The following is an 18116-nucleotide window of genomic DNA, read 5'->3' on the forward strand; positions in this document are numbered from 1 at the left end:
GCCCACGGAAGACTGGGGCACAGATGACGACTCCTGTCTTGGGTGGCCTTTGGACGCGGGCTCATGGTGCAGATATTAGGTCCCCTTTTCTTCTGGGCACTAGTGTACGTGTATGTGGAGAGCGTATCTCACAAAAATGTGCTGTATTTTCAGTCTGTTACGTTCCTTGGGCGCTTGCCTTGCTTTTAAATGCATTGATTCCACCCCACGCTTACCTAATGCCATAACCAATTTGTCTCTGCCCACCCCAGCTGCCTTTATTCTGTGTTAATTGGACAGCCAGTTATACTGAGCGCATTGAATGTTTTATGTTTTGTTTTCTTGTAAGGTACAGTGGTCCCATCTGGCATCTCTCAAGAACAATGTTTCCCCTGTCTCGCGATCCCATTCCTTCAGTGACCCTTCTCCCAAATTTGCTCATCACCATCTTCGTTCCCAGGACCCATATCCACCTTCACGCAGTGAAGTGCTAAATCAGAGTTCTGACACTAAGTCGGAGGTACCCGACCCCACCCAAAAGGCTTGGGCTAGATCAGACAGTGACGAGGTGCCTCCAAGGGTAAGGAGTAGAAAGACAGATGTGTGCTTTTTCTTTATGATGATGATTTTTTTTAAAGCATGTCATAGTCTGGGCACTGGGAAGACCATGCCCTCGTGCCAGTGTTAGTAACAGTATTTCCGAAGTCAGATCACAATGCAGGTGTTAAGTCAACGGGTTAATGATAATCAACCTTCAGTACAATATTGAAGCCGTGTATAAAATTGGCAATTATTTATAGAATGCAGCTATTTCAGAGAGACAATTTATTATGCAAAGTTAACAAATCATTACCATATTCCAGAAAGAATTTAAAATATCCCTGAGGTTATTGCTCAGAGTTAATTTTCTTCTTCATCTGTTAGCAACCCAAACTATGAATCATACAAGTACTAAAAATTGAAATGGAACTGAACAAAAAGGAAACATTCAATATTTCCTCCTCCTCTCCTCCCAAACCCCTTCCATCCACTGGGATTTGCTTCTTCCGAGTATATTCTTGCTCCCCCACCAGTCTTTGCCTTCTGCTGATCCATTCCTGGGCATTTGTTTGGTTTCCCTGAGCTTATCCTCCTAATTCTCATGCTGTTTCAGCAAATTGCTTTGCGCCTCCCCTGCTTCAGTCAAAATGCTGTGTTCTTTTCAAATGTCTCAGTAGTCGGAGGGTAGTGAGGTGTGTATGTGTTTGTGTGGTAGCTATTAAACACTACTTAATATTAAGACTAAACTTGGAGTTCTCTTCAAAATCTGAACAGCATCCCAACTAAGGCTTTGGGGTTTGTGGGTATTACTTTATTGCTTTTGGTTTTTGATGCTAACTTGGACATAGAATAAGCATTATTAAAATCTTAAGAATATATTCTGTAGCAGGAGAGGTTTAATCTTCCTCTTCTTTCTCTCTTCTTCATGGGTTTAACACAGCCTTTTTTCTCCCAAGGTACCTGTGAGAACAACGTCCCGATCACCAGTCCTGTCTCGTCGTGATTCTCCACTGCAGGGCAGTGGGCAGCAAAATAACCAAGCAGGTCAAAGAAACTCCACGAGGTTTGTAAGCTTACATGTCCTTGCCTTTCCTGTGTTGGAAGGAAGAGGCTCATGGGAAGACGGGTGTTTTTCAGAGAGCTTTTGGCATTGTCTGTTGGATGTGGAAGGGAGAAGGATTTGGATCCCCTTTTCGTAATGATGAATCTTAATTTCCCCTGGTGTATCATGTGTGCCAACAAACACTGGCTAAATTTCCTCTTGCCTCTCCTTCTTTGAGTTGCTTGTCCTACAACTTTTGCAATAATTTCAAAATAATCCTTAAGATTACTGAAAAAATGTGGCCATTTGTGACCATCATGCCTTCAGTGCAACAGGTCATCTTGGGTTATTGTGGGGATTACTGGCAGCAGAAGTGTTTGTAAGATCTGAAGTGAAGAGGTCTCAGAAACTTTCCGGCCTCTCAGCCAGAACCAGACTTTGAGAGGCAGAAGAATCCCTGAGCTGTGATGCAGAACATCTGGGGTCAGGAAGGGGGAGAAAGGGGATGTTTCCTAAGCTCAACAAAGCCACGTGGGCAGGTCACCCTGGATTTGGCATGCTGGGCATGGGTGAGAGCATTCTGAGAGGGATAGGTTGTGCTGCCTTTTTGGCTTGTGCTTGGGTGGCCAGGGCACTTCTGAGCCAATTCTAGGCCTGTTGCATCCAGCCTGAGAGAACTGTCCACTTCGAGTTAGACACATAAGAACGGCAGGTAGCCAATTCCTAATAAAATGAATAGCTTAAACCCACCTTTTTTTTTTTTTTTTTTTTTTTTTTACCATCCTAAATAAGGTAATAAGTGTTTCAAAGGGAGCCCCTGCTTGGGTTGTGATGTATCATTGATGCCCTCAGCTCAGTGTTAAGTTTTCTTTCAGATTGATTATTAGCAAAACACTGAGGAAGAACGAAATTTGAGTTTAGAAACAGGAATCTGAAACCAAAGTGAGTAACAAAGGCTTTCCTCCCTCCCCGATACAGCAATATAGAGCCTCGTCTGCTGTGGGAAAGGGTGGAGAAGCTCGTACCAAGACCGGGCAGTGGCAGCTCTTCGGGTTCAAGCAACTCTGGCTCACAGCCTGGCTCTCACCCCGGCTCTCAGAGTGGGTCTGGAGAGCGGTTCCGGATGAGGTGTAAGTCCTTCCCCACCCACCATAACATCGGGTTTTAAACTTACTGACTGTGCAACACTCACTAATGGAGGATGGTAACCCTCACTGGGAAAGACCTTTGTGCATGCAGTATTGAGGGTTGGTTAGCTTCCAATACCCCTCTTTGCTATGCATGCCTGTTTGGGAAAGACGGATCATGCACAAGTCATCAAGAAAATGTGTTTCCTTGTCCTCTGATTCATGCTGAGTCACTGCTACACCTTTTGATGCTCGTTGTCTGTCACCTTGGTGGTTTTTGAAGGGGTGCAGTCTGCTAAGGATAGGTCTCAGATGGGGCACGTTGAATGCCAATACAGGCTTTTCACCTTGTGGCTTCAGTCAAATTAGGCAGTTTCAATCACTTGCAGACCCAATCCCTTGTGCAAATGAGACAGTATTTGCAACCACTTTGATTTATGGTTGTGTGACAGTTTGCTTTGGCTTCAGTCAGAGGTCAGCTGCACCTGTAGAGATCACAGCTTAGCAATATTTTTTCGCATAGTCTTTCGGGGAAAATGTAATAATGAACCAGTGAAACTGACGTCTTGCTCTCAAGCACTGTCTTGGTAGCCTTCTCACCTCTGTTCCCCACACCAAAGTGGAATAAGAAAATGTATTTTACTTTCCTGGTGAATCCCTGTTTTGTTTTGTTTTCCTTTTGGGGTCTTGGCGCATGCAGCATCATCCAAATCAGAGGGTTCGCCATCACAGCGTCATGAAAGTGCACCTAAAAAGCCTGAAGAGAAAAAAGAAGTCTTCAGACCTATCAAGCCTGCTGTAAGTTGCAGCTGCTTTCCCCTGTCCCCCCACATGTTCAGGTAGGCTCACAAAATACAGTGTGAGCTTTCATTCGTGGTGTCATCAGGGGTGAACTTCAGCTTGAGCTGCAGTTTGTACCTTTGGGTACATTCTGGGTGATGCAGTTGCTTTTACACATCGCAGTACCTTAAAGATTAAGATTTGCTTTGCCTTGGGAATTGATTTCCACTCTCTCGTCTGCTTTCTTCCTAACCTTTCCCTTTCTCTTTCTTTCAATCCTGTGCTTCCTTGCTGTGGCTGGACCAATGATAATGCATTTGACCTGAATGTATCAATGCTGTGCTGAATGGTGCAGGGAGAAGTGGTAAGACTTTAAAATGTTATTTCCTCTGAAACATTTCTGATGTTTTCCTAATCTGGTTGTTGTTGCAGTTGATTACAGTTCCTTGTATGCAGGGGATCACCGTAGGATTTTGCAGTACTTCCAACTTTGCGTATAACTTTTTTCTCTTGCTATCATGATAATGCACTAGCAGCCAAATCCCTCAGAGCTGCTATTTTAAAGAAACATGGAAGTTGGTCCTTCCTTCACCTCTACAAGTATAATGTGTGAAGTACTTGCTCTAAACTGTATTCAGCGAAATAAATCATTGCTATACAATTGAGAGCAGCTTGCAGTGACTGCAAACCTGTTTTACCCATGCTCCAAGCTGCAGACAGAAAAGCAGCTTATGGCTGTATTGTTTGACAGTTGTATGTGGCTGAGCCAGGGCTGATGAATCTGACCTCTCAGGTGAACTCCTTAGAGCATGTCCATGAAACTGGAAATGGATCAAAAGGTTTCAGGGTGATCATCTGTCTGCAACTGTCCAAATATGCTGCACCTCGGGCAGCTCAATAACTCTTAGACTCTTTCAGCTATCTTGCTGCCCAGAGTTTCTTGTGGTGGATGCTGTTAACCTGCAAAGTTAAGAAAAATGAACTGCAACAGTCAACCACTCTGTCAAAGTGGGTCTGGGTGCTTGTTTACATCTTTCGTACCTTTATGGTATAGTGGGATAAACTGAAGTCCTAATCAGAATAGTTTGGACTCAGATTGTATGCATTTTTTTTATATTATTGCATGGCCTTCTTAGGTTGACTCTCTAGGTACTTTAGTTTATCCGAAAGCTTTGGTAACTGTCAGGAATTAATAAATCAAAGGAAACAGTGCTGCTGGGGCTATGGAAACACAGCAGTGGACAAGTGAGGAACCTTGGGCACTAATCCAGTGGGGCTGTCTTGCAAACTCTTCTCCTCTGACTGCAGCCTCTTTTTTTTCCTCCCTCTCCCATCAGGATTTAACTGCATTGGCAAAGGAATTGCGAGCAGTAGAGGATGTGCGGCCTCCACATAAAGTAACAGATTATTCATCCTCAAGTGAGGAGTCAGGGACAACGGATGAGGAAGATGATGATATGGAACAAGAAGGAGCTGATGAATCTACTTCTGGACCAGACGATGTCCGAGCAGTGTTAGTTCTGTGGTTTGCTTCTTTTGGTACTTGTAGGGAGCTGAAGGAAATGGACGTTGGGCATTTTGGCTTATATATTAGTTCACAATATTAGTTCACAACAATCTATGAGCAAGGCATAGCAGCCTTGTATGCTCACATTTTCAAACACTGAAGGTAGTCTTTTTCTGAACACTCAAGCTGAGTGTTCAGGAGCTGGTTTAGCAGATATGTCTCTTTAAGTCATTTCTGCAAATGGGAAATCAGTTTCTCAGCTCCTCCTTTCCCTCTTCTCCTTTAGATTTGTAATAAAACAAGAAGCAGTGTTTAATGAATTCTTTTTTTTTTTTTTTTTTAAATTGACAGAGAAGCTTATGCAGGCAGGTTATGTAAATATTCCACTTTGGTCACGATCTTAAAATAATTTTGACTGTGCCTTGGTATAGAGCAGTGAAATTTCGTTATGACACAAATGCTTTTATCTCATCCTGGATATTTCTTGTCTGGCAAATAGGTCAACACTGAACTTGAGCAATGGTGAAACAGAGTCAGTGAAAACCATGATCGTCCACGACGATGTGGAGAGCGAACCTGCCTTGACTCCTTCTAAGGAGGGGACCTTAATTGTCCGACAGGTATTGCTTTTCCTTCCCTGCGCAGTGTTGCACCTTTTCTGTGCTCATTAACCCACTCGCTCATTCACCCATGCTGTTTCTACATTATATTCGTTGTTTGTATTATCAAGACACAGCTGTAGTGAATTTCAGATGAGCAAGATGTTTGATGCATGCAAAGAGGAGAGTAGCCTTTCACCCCTTGCTACTGTTTTGCATGCTTTCCAGTGACACCCATGGCAGCACCATGCAGAATACCTCACAGTCTGTGGGAGAGAATGGTAGAAAAGCTACAGGTGTGTGAAGCAGGTACCTGGAGCAAGGAAGTTTAGTTTAGTCTTACTGTAGAACAAAGTGTGGCTCTCAGGAGTGGGGCTGGGAGGGAGTCTGGGGGGAAGAGTTTAGGGTTTTTAAAAAAATTCTTCCAAACCTGTAGCTGAGGGCGTACAGACCACGCAGATCATGCTCTCTCTGTCTCACACACATACACACACACACACAAAGTCATGTCACGGTTAGCGTGGGGGAATGGAGAAGCAAAACAGGTGGCAAGGCAGAGAATGTGGACAGAGCTAGAGTGCTATGTTGTTGCCTTTAATTCTGAAAATACTGCATTCTTCTGCCTGTGAAAGATAATGATTCCCTGCTTTTAAATGAGCTCATGTTAATGAGCATGTTAGCTTATAGGAGTTTCCTTGGTAATCACATTTTCTGAATTTCACAACTGAATGCCAATTTCTTAATTGAGCCCTCTGGTTTGAAAATTAAGATTTCATGCTTATTGTTTTAAATAGTTAGCTGAAGGCATTCACCAGACAGTCAATGCTCATATCTCTGTAGGATTTAAGTTAGTTTTAAACAAAACAATAGGGCAGAAATCCTCCCCCACCTCCAAAAGTGTGCTTGTCTGCGTTGTGGTGGAAGACTTACCGGCACAGTTGCTCTTCTGTTCATTACTGGAACTGGCTGTGCAAGTCCACCACATGAACTAAGCTTTTGCCTGCCAGAAAGGGTGGAAATTTGCAGAATTCTAGTAGCTCTGCCCACTTTCCCTTTCAATCCAGGCATCAAGGCATGGATTATCAGTTTACTTAAAAACTAAATGTAAAAAGGTAGGAAGAGTGCGAGGGAGAGAAGGAGAGAGGTTGTTAGGGATATAGGCCTTTAAGCAGCACTTGAGCAAGACAAGTGTGCCTGTTTTTTCTACAGAGTACAGTTGACAAAAAGCGTGCCAGCCATCATGAGAGCAATGGCTTTGCCGGTCGCATTCACCTCTTGCCAGATCTCTTACAGCAAAGCCATTCCTCCTCCACTTCCTCCACCTCCTCCTCCCCATCCTCCAGCCAGCCGACACCCACCATGTCCCCACAGACACCCCAGGACAAGCTAACTACTAATGAGGTATGTCTTACACCACAGCTGGCTGCTTTCGTAGGGTTATAGCAGCATTGCCTAGTAGCTAGTTTGCAAAGGAACTCCAGCCAATCTCCCCTGCTTTTTTTTTCTGTCACCTTTGTTCCCACCCCAAAATAACACATTTCAGTTCTGTGTAAAAAGCCCTTAACTCTAGAGCAGTCCCACGCCAAACTTGCCAGTTTACTATTTTTGCTTCCTCTTAGTGAGTCATTAATTGCATGGCATTTGTTTTAAACTAAACTTGACTGCTGTATTTTCTAGCCAATGCTCGTTATTTTTTTAATTCTGTTTTATTCTGGGAGCAGGCTAATTGCAAGCAGTGTGCCTCTTAAAAATTAGTGGTTAATTTTGGCTTTGTCAGTAGAGGCTGGGCTAGTAACTGTGCACGTATAAGGAGCTGCTTGTGGAAACTCACCCTCTGGGAGAGGAAGCTGCCACAGAGGGATTTTGCTCTTTAAAAACATGCCACGTGGGCTTGGGTGAACATATCAGGTGTTGCCCGGGAGGGTTTTAAAATCCTTGGGTATTACTGTTCTGGAATAACGAGTGGGGAAAAATGCTTGTGCTCTGAAACGCAGCTGTGTAAATACGACTGCTCTCCACCATCGCTGCTCGTGTCTGTTGGAGAAGCAAGGCTTTGCCACTGGGGAAGCTCCCTCCTGCTGTCCTGGGCCAGTCCCAGGGCACTGCCAGGAACGGTGCCTGCCCTTAGTCACCAAGGTGGGCAAGCCCAGTCCTTCACACACGTAAGGAGGAGATGCACATGTGTGAACGAAGGGCCTCATCCCCCCCTTGCTACCTCCAGCAGTGAGCTGGGAACCCAGCATGCTTGCTCCACTCCCACCGGGTCACCAGCCTGGTATTCAGGGAGAGCCTCCGTCTGTACCCAAAACGAGTGGTACAGGGGGAGGGAAGCTTTGTGGAAAGAAGCGGCTGCTTCTCGGGCTAGAGTCATCCTGCCATGTAGGTATGCAAGCGCTGGGCTGAGAAGAATAGATTGCGGTGAGCTGGGTGGGCTCTTGGCAATGCACGTTTTTACCACGGGATGAAAAATGCCTCGAACAGGAGGGTGGGCGGGAGGGTTTCCTCCTGGAAATTCAGTTAGCATAATATTTCATTTTCAGCTATGTTTCGTTCGCCTTTGATCTTTGTAAAAGCACGCTTTTGTGGGTTAGAGAGATCAGTTGATTGATCCACGGATAGGCTTGCTCCTTACTTTGATCTGAGCAATAAATAAGCAGGGTTCATTTAACTCAGTCTGGTAAGTGGAGGCAGCGGCAGCGGCTGGTGGTGAAGGAGCCTCTTGGTATTTAGCTGTGCAGGGGAGTGATGTGCTCATAAGGACCCACCGCTATTTTTTTGTGCAGAGTAGAGGCTTAGAAAGATCAGAGGTTGAAGATTAGTTGACGATGATGAAGTGCCTAACTACATTTGCATAAAGCTGAGCAAAAACCTAGTACTGCTTGGTATAACTCACCCACGTGCACACCCTGTACATATATAATACGATTTTTTTTTTTACTTGTCCCATTCTGCTTCAGCGTGCAATGTTGTCACTATAATACTAAACTGGCAAGGGTTTTTAAGTCGTTCCATTTCCACTTTTAACAGTTCATTGTTTCACTCGTCTTCTTCCTTTCTTTATGTTTTTTTCATGTTTAGACCACATAACTCAGCAAGCACCAGTGATTTTATCCACTACATATTCATAGCTTCATATCACCGTTTGCTACACCTTCCACACTAATGAGCCCCTTTGTTCGATACAGGTTTAATATTTTGCTTTGTCAAATAAAGGTGGAAGAACCTGCTGCAGCTTTCTGGCAAGAGGCTCAGGTTAAACAAAATAGGGAGAATGAACAGTAGTGGACAGTGAAAACATAAACCATCACAGAAGTGAATGCCTGATCGCAGATGGTTCTGATTTTGTTGCACAAGCCAAGAGATCAAATTTCCTAACTTACTTCATAACTAGCTCATTTTAGAACATGCTTCATAAGTACAAAAGTTGAATGTAGTGGACAGCTTGCAGACGAGATAGTAGACATACATTTAACTAGATTTTGAAAAAAGAGACTTTCCCTCGCTTTGTGCCCGATTGTAGTGGCCACTCAAAAATCTTCGCTGGCAGCTGAGGTGACAGGGATGGAGATGTAGCTAATTGCATTTCACTGTAACATGTGCAGTGTGCATATGTTCAGGTGTGGTGCCTGCAGTGCATTATGTATCTGTAAATCAAGCTTGGGGAGGCTATGTAGCATAATTCTGTAGTGACTTCAAAATGTTGGTTGTTGTTATCCTTGCTTTTTATTGTCATTAATATTAATAAAGTTGAAATTTACATTGCAGACTCAGTCCGCTAGTAACACACTCCAGAAACACAAATCTTCCTCCTCCTTTACACCTTTTATAGACCCCAGATTACTACAGATTTCTCCATCTAGTGGGACAACTGTGACTTCTGTGGGTAAGTAAAGTAGCTGAAGACGACAATTGAAAAAGGGTTCAGTGACTTCAGTGGCTCTTTAAAGTACTACGAATGTTACCATCATGCTTTTTATTTGATTTGCAATGGATTGCATAGTTTTTCTTTTTCCATTTACATTTCTTACAAAAAAATAAAAAAAGGCTTGTTCAGTATTCTCAGTTACTGATTTGGGTTGTTTGGTGTATAAGGAATATATGGCCAGAGCTTATTGCATGAGGGATATTACATGCACGTTACTTTTCTTTCTTCAGTAGGATTTTCTAGTGAAGCAATGAGATCAGAGGCAATAAGGCAAGACCCAACGCGGAAAGGATCAGTTGTCAATGTGAATCCTACAAATACGCGACCACAGAGCGATACCCCAGAGATTCGCAAATACAAGAAGAGATTCAATTCTGAGATACTGTGTGCTGCCTTATGGGGTAAGAAAAACCCGTTACTTGCTTCCTGCAGTGTTGAGGTGCAGACTCGCCAGTAGGACCTGCAGTCTTCGAGAACATCTCTCTGAAGACAGCTGTTTCTCTGAATTTATTTAGTGTTTGTTCACTTCTTTTCATTGCAAAAGCTGATTATTATATTTTTATAATATGTTGCTTCTGCTTCGATATAAGTTTTCACTACTGTATATATTCTTCAAATGACAGAGTTCAGACTTTATTCAGCCTACTGGCATGACCTTTTCAGCTCTCTCTAAGCCTGACCAGTATATTTCCTGCAGCTTTCGGAAGCTTGTGATGATATTCGTGTTGTGCATCTGATGCACATAGGGTATTCTGTTGGAAAAATAATCATTTTCTTGATGCTAACCTATTATCACAGCACTTGATGAAGATATGTTTCGTAAGATGACTTTCCACCTCAGTCGTCAGTTTATGTAGGAAGGAAGAAGGAAAATAGAAGGGTAGGAGGGACACTTTCCAGTGTGAGAGTTGCCTTCCTTTCTTTAAGGGTGGTTAGTGCACAGAGAAGCTGGGTATGGGATGTCAGCTGACCCTATGTTTCTGGCCTACTTGTGACAAGAGCTAACTTACACCAGTGACAGACAATTAGTCAGAATCCCACACTGGTAAAAGGCATAGGACAGTGTTTGTTGCCTGCTGCCATCTGGAATCGCTGCTGCAACACCAGGCTGAAAGCTTTTCTCTGCTGTGTGATTTCTCTGGCCAGGATCCATGGGGTCACCTGAATTTTTTCATTATCTAGATGTTAAGAGGTGATGCTTGTGTATATTATGTAGATGTTTATATAGTATTCTTAAAGTGTAAGCGCATCTAACTTTAAAGACTGTGAAGAAGAGATTTGGCCAGTCCCCTGAGGCACATGATGTGTATACAGGTAGGACAGGGCACTTCTCTTGTTCCTATTTTCACAGCTCTTTGCAAGGCTTTAGTTATCTTTTGAGCTTATTCCCAGCATTTCTTGTTTCTTGGAACAGCACTGTTGACCTAGCCTTCTTGCCTGCAAAGCCATTTCAGTTAGATAGCTCTTCTGACACTTTATCATCTTCCTATCTGCATTTTTCTTTTTTTCCAAAGTTTACTGGTAAGAATTTTTACCCCTGTGCTATTTCTGCATGTATTCATGTGAATAATTCCCTGGTAAAATGAGGAGACTTGTGCAGGTGTAAACATCCAGAGTCTGAGAGGGTGAAGGCAGAGAGAAGTTGTATGGGATCAGTAAAGATGACTCATAGTTCTTCTGATCTGCCTTGTTTTGCCAATAGCAATTTGTGTTAATGGCTTTACATTTCTTTGATCTATGTATCCGACTGTTTCATTGATTTAAAATGTAGGTGTAAAATCCTAGAGGTGTTTTATAGCTGTAACAAAGCACTTATTGTTGAACATTTAGGGCTAAACTGATGGTGGTATAAGCTTGTTGCACATGCTTGTTTCTTGATAAGGTCTAGCTTCCTTTTCCCTTAAGCAAATGAAGGCATTTCGTAGTGATGGTTCCTAGCAGCAAGGAGGGGGCTTGCTTTGCTTTGTTTTCCTTTGGCTTTACCAGTGGTAATGCCCTAGTATCTGGTAGGTTGCTGGTTGTGTTAGGCCTGTGATGCTATTTTTTCTAGCATTGTGCGGAGGAGGTTGATGCTAATGACATGGATGCAGTATCACATTTTTTTTACACTCAGCCTCTACAGAGAGCCTATGTTTTTTCAGGAAGCATTTCCATTTGTTAGAAAAATTAGAACGGCTTAATTGTAGGGTGGAGGTAGAAGAGCTTGGCTGGCTGTGAATAAAGACAATGTCTGCATTTTAAAATCCAGGCACAGCTTGCCACCAGCGTTGGTACCTCATTAGTTTCATCCTGAAATGCACATAGCTGAGGGAAGGGGTTAGGGACGGGGCGCAGAGATCAGCTCGGAGCAGAAACAAGGGCGATGCAAAGGCAGCAGAGGAGAAGGGTGAGGTCGGAGGCAGAAGCGCATGAGCCCTGATGCACAAAGAGGGGAAGAGACTGTGAGGGAGCAGTGTGCATTTGGCTTTGTTTGAACTGTAAACCACACTGAAAAAAAGCAAAAATATATATCAAAGCTGAATCATTTACAGCTTTAGTCGCTCTGTCCTGGAGGTGCAGGAATGAGACCGAGTGCTGGGTGCTTCCTCGGCCAGTTTGGTGCTGCTGCACCCTGTGCCTCGCTCTCCCTTCCTCCACTTCCCAGTTTGAGGACGTGTCCCAGTTTGGGAGATGGGCAGTGTGAAACGCACCCGAGGCTTTGGGGTGGGAGCAGGTGCAGACCCGTGTGGGGGATGCAGAGGCAGGAGGAGAGGGGGATGCATCAGCAGCTAAAGGAGGGCATGTAGGGTGGCCGACCAAGACAAGACGAGATCTCCCAAGACAAGCTCCGTGCTGCCTGTGTCCGTGGGCTCTCCTCCCTTTTATGAGGCAGAGAAACAGCAGAGCAGTAAGTTTGAGCAAAGAGGCTTGGTGCCCGTTGGGTTAGGGTGAACGTGCCCTCCCTTTTGCAAACCGCCCCCATGCGTGGTAGCGAGGGTGGTGTTTCAGTAGCATGCCTTGTGCCTTGGAGGCGGGCAGCCTTGGTGAGCAATGCTGTTTCTGAATGCTCTGAGAAGGCATGCCACTGCTGTAGGTCCTGAGATGGAGCCTCCTGCATCCTGGGACACATCCTGCATTAGAAAGAGTTCAATATATAACCAGTTTGTACATGACCTTCAGCACCAATCTAGCTATATCTAGGGATTAATTGTCTGCCTAGGGATTAAGGCACTAAGCAATGTAATTATGATTACCTCACGTGAGCTTCTCTTTATTGTTTCATTACTTTATCACGCTTAAGGATAACAAGTTTTACATCGGGACTGCAACACAGAAGTCTAATGGAAATCAAACTGCTTGTTTCCCTGTACTGTATTTTACCTGTCTCTGCACAGTTTGTGGGGTCTGGGACTGAAACACTGTAATAATTATTGCAAATGGTTATGAAATTTAAGAGCGATAATGTATTTGATGTAAATGATGATTTTTTAAACCTTTTTAATATATTTTTTATATATACTAAAAGAATGCAATTGATTTTAAATACTAAGACTCTGTGTACTCTTGAACAGGTTTCCAGTGGATGTGTGGACTTTTTTCTATAAAGAAACCGATCTACTTACTTTTTTTAGTTTACAGTTGCTTGACCTTTAGGAGAGATCTGTGGAAACATGGGAGTAATACAATTCCTCTAGTTTTAAGATTCAGATGGAAAAGGCTGTTGGGAAGTTGAGGACCAACCCTGTGTGTCTTTTTACAGAACAGCTGCACCACCACAATCTGGCCCTCCCAGTGGGGACCAAACCCCTCCCAGTGCTTTATTGCAATGCCCTTGTCTAAAGCCTGCAGTTACAGACCCCCTAATCAACAGCTAACACATCCTTCAGAATATATAATCTTGGGAAGCATGTCATGCCTCATCCCCCCATCTCCAGTGTTTGCGTACCTTTTTGTTTGGAAACTGGTGCACCAGAAAGTTCTTCACGGTCTACCAGTCTCTTACTCTCTTGTGCACTGCAATTTTGGTGTCAGCAGTCACAGAGTGCAGGTAACGTAGAGAGCCTTCTAGGTGTGGTTAGGCTTGCTTGAAACAAGACAGTTGCTATGTAAAGCATCGTTTCATCAGAGTATGTGGAAAATCTGCCTACTAACTTGGATCTCTTTTTGTGTTTCATGTAGGAGTGAACTTGTTAGTGGGCACTGAAAGTGGTCTGATGCTGCTAGACAGAAGTGGTCAGGGGAAGGTTTATCCGCTCATCAATCGAAGAAGATTCCAGCAAATGGATGTACTTGAAGGGCTGAACGTCTTGGTGACAATTTCTGGTAAAGTTAACTATTCAACATGATTTTTTCCTCCATCTGGTATGGCACAGCAAAAAGCTTTTCTTGGCAGCCTGTGTGTTGAGGGGGAAGTCCTGACTTGACTGAAGTCAGTGGGTTTTCCATCATTTCACCTCTCTTGAGTTTACAGTTTCTGCGAGTGAATCATTTTCCCCACAACACCCTGTGCATGCTTGCCCCTGTCCTTCCTCCTTCTAAAATGTTGTACAGGTTTGGAGAAAACTTCTGGTTCTGTTCAGTGTTTGGGAGCTCTGTATGAATGTTTTGTGAAGTTTGTAAAAATGACATTCTTTCCCTCTGCTGCAGTTATTTCAGCCCGGCTGATCTTTCTAACCAAAACATGATTTGCTACTGGGGTTTAAAGACATCTTGTGTGTATAAATATGTAGAAAGAGAAATGCTCTTGCAAAGTAGAGAAATAAGGATAACATGGAGAGTGTGTGTGTGTGTGACATGGGAATTAACGACGTGAGGAGGGAGCTTGGTGCAGCTTTTGGCCTTGCCTCTCACTGAATGCAGCAGCAGACAACTCAGCAATGGGAGAAGAAGGGCGGTGGTGATTGTTGTGTTTGTTTTGTGTGCGCTGGTGGAAAATGTGTTTTATAAAGCTTGAGGTTCCAGACTCGTTGGCTCCAGAGAGTTATTGCATAAGGTTATTCTGCTGTTAAGCAACTTGATGTGGTGCACTGTTAATCTTTCTTCACAGGTGGCGTTGAGCCATTTACATTTCCTTTTGGTTTGGTTTGTTTGGGAAGTCAGTCTTTGCTCTGTTGCGCATGCGAGAGAGGGAATGTTAAATGAGGTTTCGCACAGTGGCCCCTGTGTTGTTCATTAAAGCCATTCAAAATTTTGTTGAGGCTCCAGAAGCCATCTGACTCTGCTGGAGGAGCTTTCTGGTTCTCCCAACTCTCTTACAAAAGGACACACACCTAGACAATTTAATGCATTAGCTGCATTATGCTAATACAGGTGCAAAGAGCCGTGTGCTGGTATCGTCATGGAGCTTTGTTTCTGGTTAGAACAGCTGCACCTGTCTTGGCTTGTTGCATGCTCAGTTCTCAGCTACAGTTATGCCATGAAATGCGTAAAAAGAAAAGATGAATCAAGGAACGTTTTTTAAAAAAACAACCTGTTGCGTGTCCTTTTGATGCTTGACACTCTTAAAAATATAAGCTACTGGAAAGCATCATTTGATAGAGCTTACTCTATAGTATGCCTTATAAACAAAAATACTGCATAACCCAACTTGTGTAAGATCTGCTGGTTTGAAGCATATCCTATACAGACAAGTGTCTGTGAATAAATCTCATGTGTAATTGTTCTAGGTTTATTTATGTTTGCTTCAGTCACAATCCAAGTATCCTGACACATCCGTCTTCTTTGTTTCCTTCAAAACTATTACTTCCTCCGTTGAGACACGCTACATTAACCCTTAAGAAATCAGCCGATCTTTGGATCTATTTTATGCCTCTGTCTCTGTCCCCATGTCCTGCGTTTTATGGGAGAGTACAGAAGAACAAGGCAGGAAAGAGGCATTTCTGCCCAACCACGGCTCTCGCAGCTTTATGTTCCCTTGTTCCCTTGGCTTTTTTGGGAAGTGATGTGCTCATGGTGGTGATACTTGAAAGATGTTACCACACTGTGAGAAGAAGTTGCAGTACATTAGGATGCTGAGGGGATTGTCACCTAAAATTTGATTTTAATACACACTGTTCTGAGTTTGAAAACCTGAACTCAAATTTTCCCACTATATATATGTCTGAAATTCAAAATCTTGACCACAAAGCTTTTGATACTGAGCTGATACAGCTGGTACAAGAACGCTTTGCAGGTCAAAGCAGAGTAGCTAAACAGTTCATACTGTTGGGAGGCAAAAACATAGTTTTGGGTGCTCAGGGTAGTATACAGTGCTGAGAGTTATAAAGGTGCTGGAAGAGAGATTAACGACGTGCGTACAGAACATGCTCCATTGTGGCTCCCCGAGGGTTTTTAAGCACAACCGGCTGATCGTGGCACTCAGGAAGGTAGGAAAGGTAGACGGAGTAGAAGAACTGGTTGGAATCTGCCTGCTTGGTAATTAAAAACCACACGACAGTACAAATAAAAACTCCATATGGGAAAAGAGACTTTGCATTTGAAACGGTGTCTGTGGGAGAAACAGAGCTGGGAGTTCTCACAGAAGTCACTGCCTGATCGACTAATTTAAAGGCTGGATCAGAGTTTTCTTTCCTATTTCACGGCCATAACAGACAAGAAAAAAAATAAAATCAGATTTTTGAGAGCTGCTTAAGCTAGTGCAGATTTAAAAGCAGAAGGATCTAACCCTCCTCCCCGATATGAATATGAAGAGCAGCATAGCTTGTTGAAATAGATGCATAACAATGTTTATGTAACTAACTGGTTGTGCTTTTTTCATGTCAGCCTGCTGAAAGGCAGAGGAATTTCCTGTCTTGTGACTTTCCTTGTGGTCTAGACACTAAAACAAAATAGGAACACACTTGAAATATTTTTGTTTTGGTTTTTGTTTTTTTTTTTTTTATGTTTCTCGTTGGAGAGAAGTACCCTGGTGCTCATCATGTGAACCGGAAGAAAATAGCCACGTGCTGGGAAGTTCCCATGTGCACTGTCTGGTCTGAGTCTTAAGGTTTACTAAGTTACTGGGAAAGCTAAAATGATGGAAATATCTGGGAGAGAATTTGTCTCCTGGTAGACAGGGACTTGTGGTGCCCCAGCCCTCACAGCTGCTTTTCCCGAGGCGCCTGGCTCCGTCAGGAGTCCTCTGCCGTCAGGGCAGGGGCTCGGTACCAGCTGCACACCCCAGGGTGGATCCAGCTGGGAAGAGCAGGATGCTCTCAGTGCACAGGCTTCGTGTCTTGCTGTAAGCAGTATCCCCTGATCCCCAGCTCCAAAATGAGATAGCTCAGCTAGCCATGAGCTGGTGCAGCAGTCGGCGTTGTGCTAAAGCTTCAAAGTCAAGTTAAAGACAGTTGAAGAGAACTGCCCCGTAGCTCGATGTGGCTGTCAGGTGGCCCATCCTGCCAGGCGATGGCTTTCTGGTACTGCATCCCTTGGTTAGCCCAGCACCGACTGTGGTACGGTCAGCTGTCTCCTCTCGGCTCCAGGGGTTGAGAAGCAAGTGTCCACGGACACAGGGCATCCTCATAGTGGCTGCTGAAGAGGTCGCGTGGAGCCACTCCACTGACAAATGGGGTCCCTGCGAGCATTTCTGATGTCCTTTCCTTGCACAGAGACCTTATGGAGTGGCTCTTAGTCAGAGCAGAGTTCTCTCTACCTTGCTTCCAGTCTCATCCCTGGGACTCTAGTGACTTTGGACAGCAAAGCAGCTGGAGGAAGGAGGATACAAGCTTTGCATGTCTGCATTAGGGCCACCTTCTTACCAATTCACTGTATGGTTCGTTGGCCATTAGCTGTTAAAGAACCGCTGATAAAATCACTTGTGAACCTTGCTCTGCATTTGAGGAGATGCTTTCGTACTGCGAGTTAGACTCTGGATTGTATTGTAAAGACGGTGGGAGATGTAATGTCAGCTGAAGACAGAGCAGCCTGAGCAGCTGGATCCCTCACCTGGGAAGAAGAAACAGCTCTTGCAGTTTTCTGTGTGCAGCCCTGGAGCAGAAGGGCAAGTCTGTTTGTAAGGCAGCTGTTGGCTTTTAGCAAGGGGTTGAATTTTTTGTGAGCCACGGGAAGTTCTGTCACTGCAATTTCAGATACTGTTCATTTCTGTTTACAGCAGAACTGGTATAAAGCAGTTAGATGCTGAAATTGTTCTTTGGCATACTTTTTGACCAATTAAATAGTAAACAATCTTAGTAAAACTTGACTGGTTTGTATCCGAGAGGATGATGTAAGTGATAGAAATGTCCTGGTCACTAACAGCAAAAAAATTGTAATGTATAACCCTGTCACCCCACTCTTCTTTGCTTTTTCTTCCTCCTTTCACACCAGCCCTACTCTCTTCTGGCTCTGTAGGTAATTGTGAGCCTCAAATTCTAGCCTGCTGCTCTCCTAGAGTTTTGTGCAAAAAAAAAAAGCCCTTGTTACTCAGCTATGTTTTGGGTCTTTTTTTCTTCACCTCTGTGCAGGAATCTCTGTTGCTTTTGTTGTGGGATTATAACCTTTTTCACATAGAAGCTGCCTTTGTCCTAAGATCCAGACAGCCAAAGAGTTTATCATTTTCAGTTCATGTGGTATTACCCTGCATCTCTGTTATTGATTATCAGGAAAACACATTTTTGGGTGGAGTCTGGAGTAAAGCTGTTGTGGACATAAATACTGG

General features: G+C 43.8%; 1 protein-coding gene across 9 annotated transcripts in view; it reads left to right on the plus strand.

Annotated features, from left to right (window-relative positions):
* The window catches only part of MAP4K4 (mitogen-activated protein kinase kinase kinase kinase 4), a 158980-nt gene that overhangs the window by 126075 nt on the left and 14789 nt on the right, over positions 1–18116 (plus strand). For 2 of the 9 annotated variants that reach the window (XM_066984335.1, XM_066984356.1), the window contains 10 exons: positions 329–559; positions 1476–1582; positions 2540–2691; positions 3389–3486; positions 4806–4981; positions 5475–5595; positions 6784–6975; positions 9340–9457; positions 9730–9900; positions 13658–13801. In XM_066984335.1, coding sequence (XP_066840436.1) covers positions 329–559; positions 1476–1582; positions 2540–2691; positions 3389–3486; positions 4806–4981; positions 5475–5595; positions 6784–6975; positions 9340–9457; positions 9730–9900; positions 13658–13801 — 1510 coding nt within the window. The remainder of the gene's footprint in view (positions 1–328; positions 560–1475; positions 1583–2539; positions 2692–3388; positions 3487–4805; positions 4982–5474; positions 5596–6783; positions 6976–9339; positions 9458–9729; positions 9901–13657; positions 13802–18116) is intronic. The other 7 variants (XM_066984364.1, XM_066984391.1, XM_066984341.1 and 4 more) reach the window with 6 other exon arrangements.

This window comes from Anser cygnoides, chromosome 1 (genome assembly GCF_040182565.1).
Source record: "Anser cygnoides isolate HZ-2024a breed goose chromosome 1, Taihu_goose_T2T_genome, whole genome shotgun sequence".
Taxonomy (NCBI): Eukaryota; Metazoa; Chordata; class Aves; order Anseriformes; family Anatidae; genus Anser; species Anser cygnoides.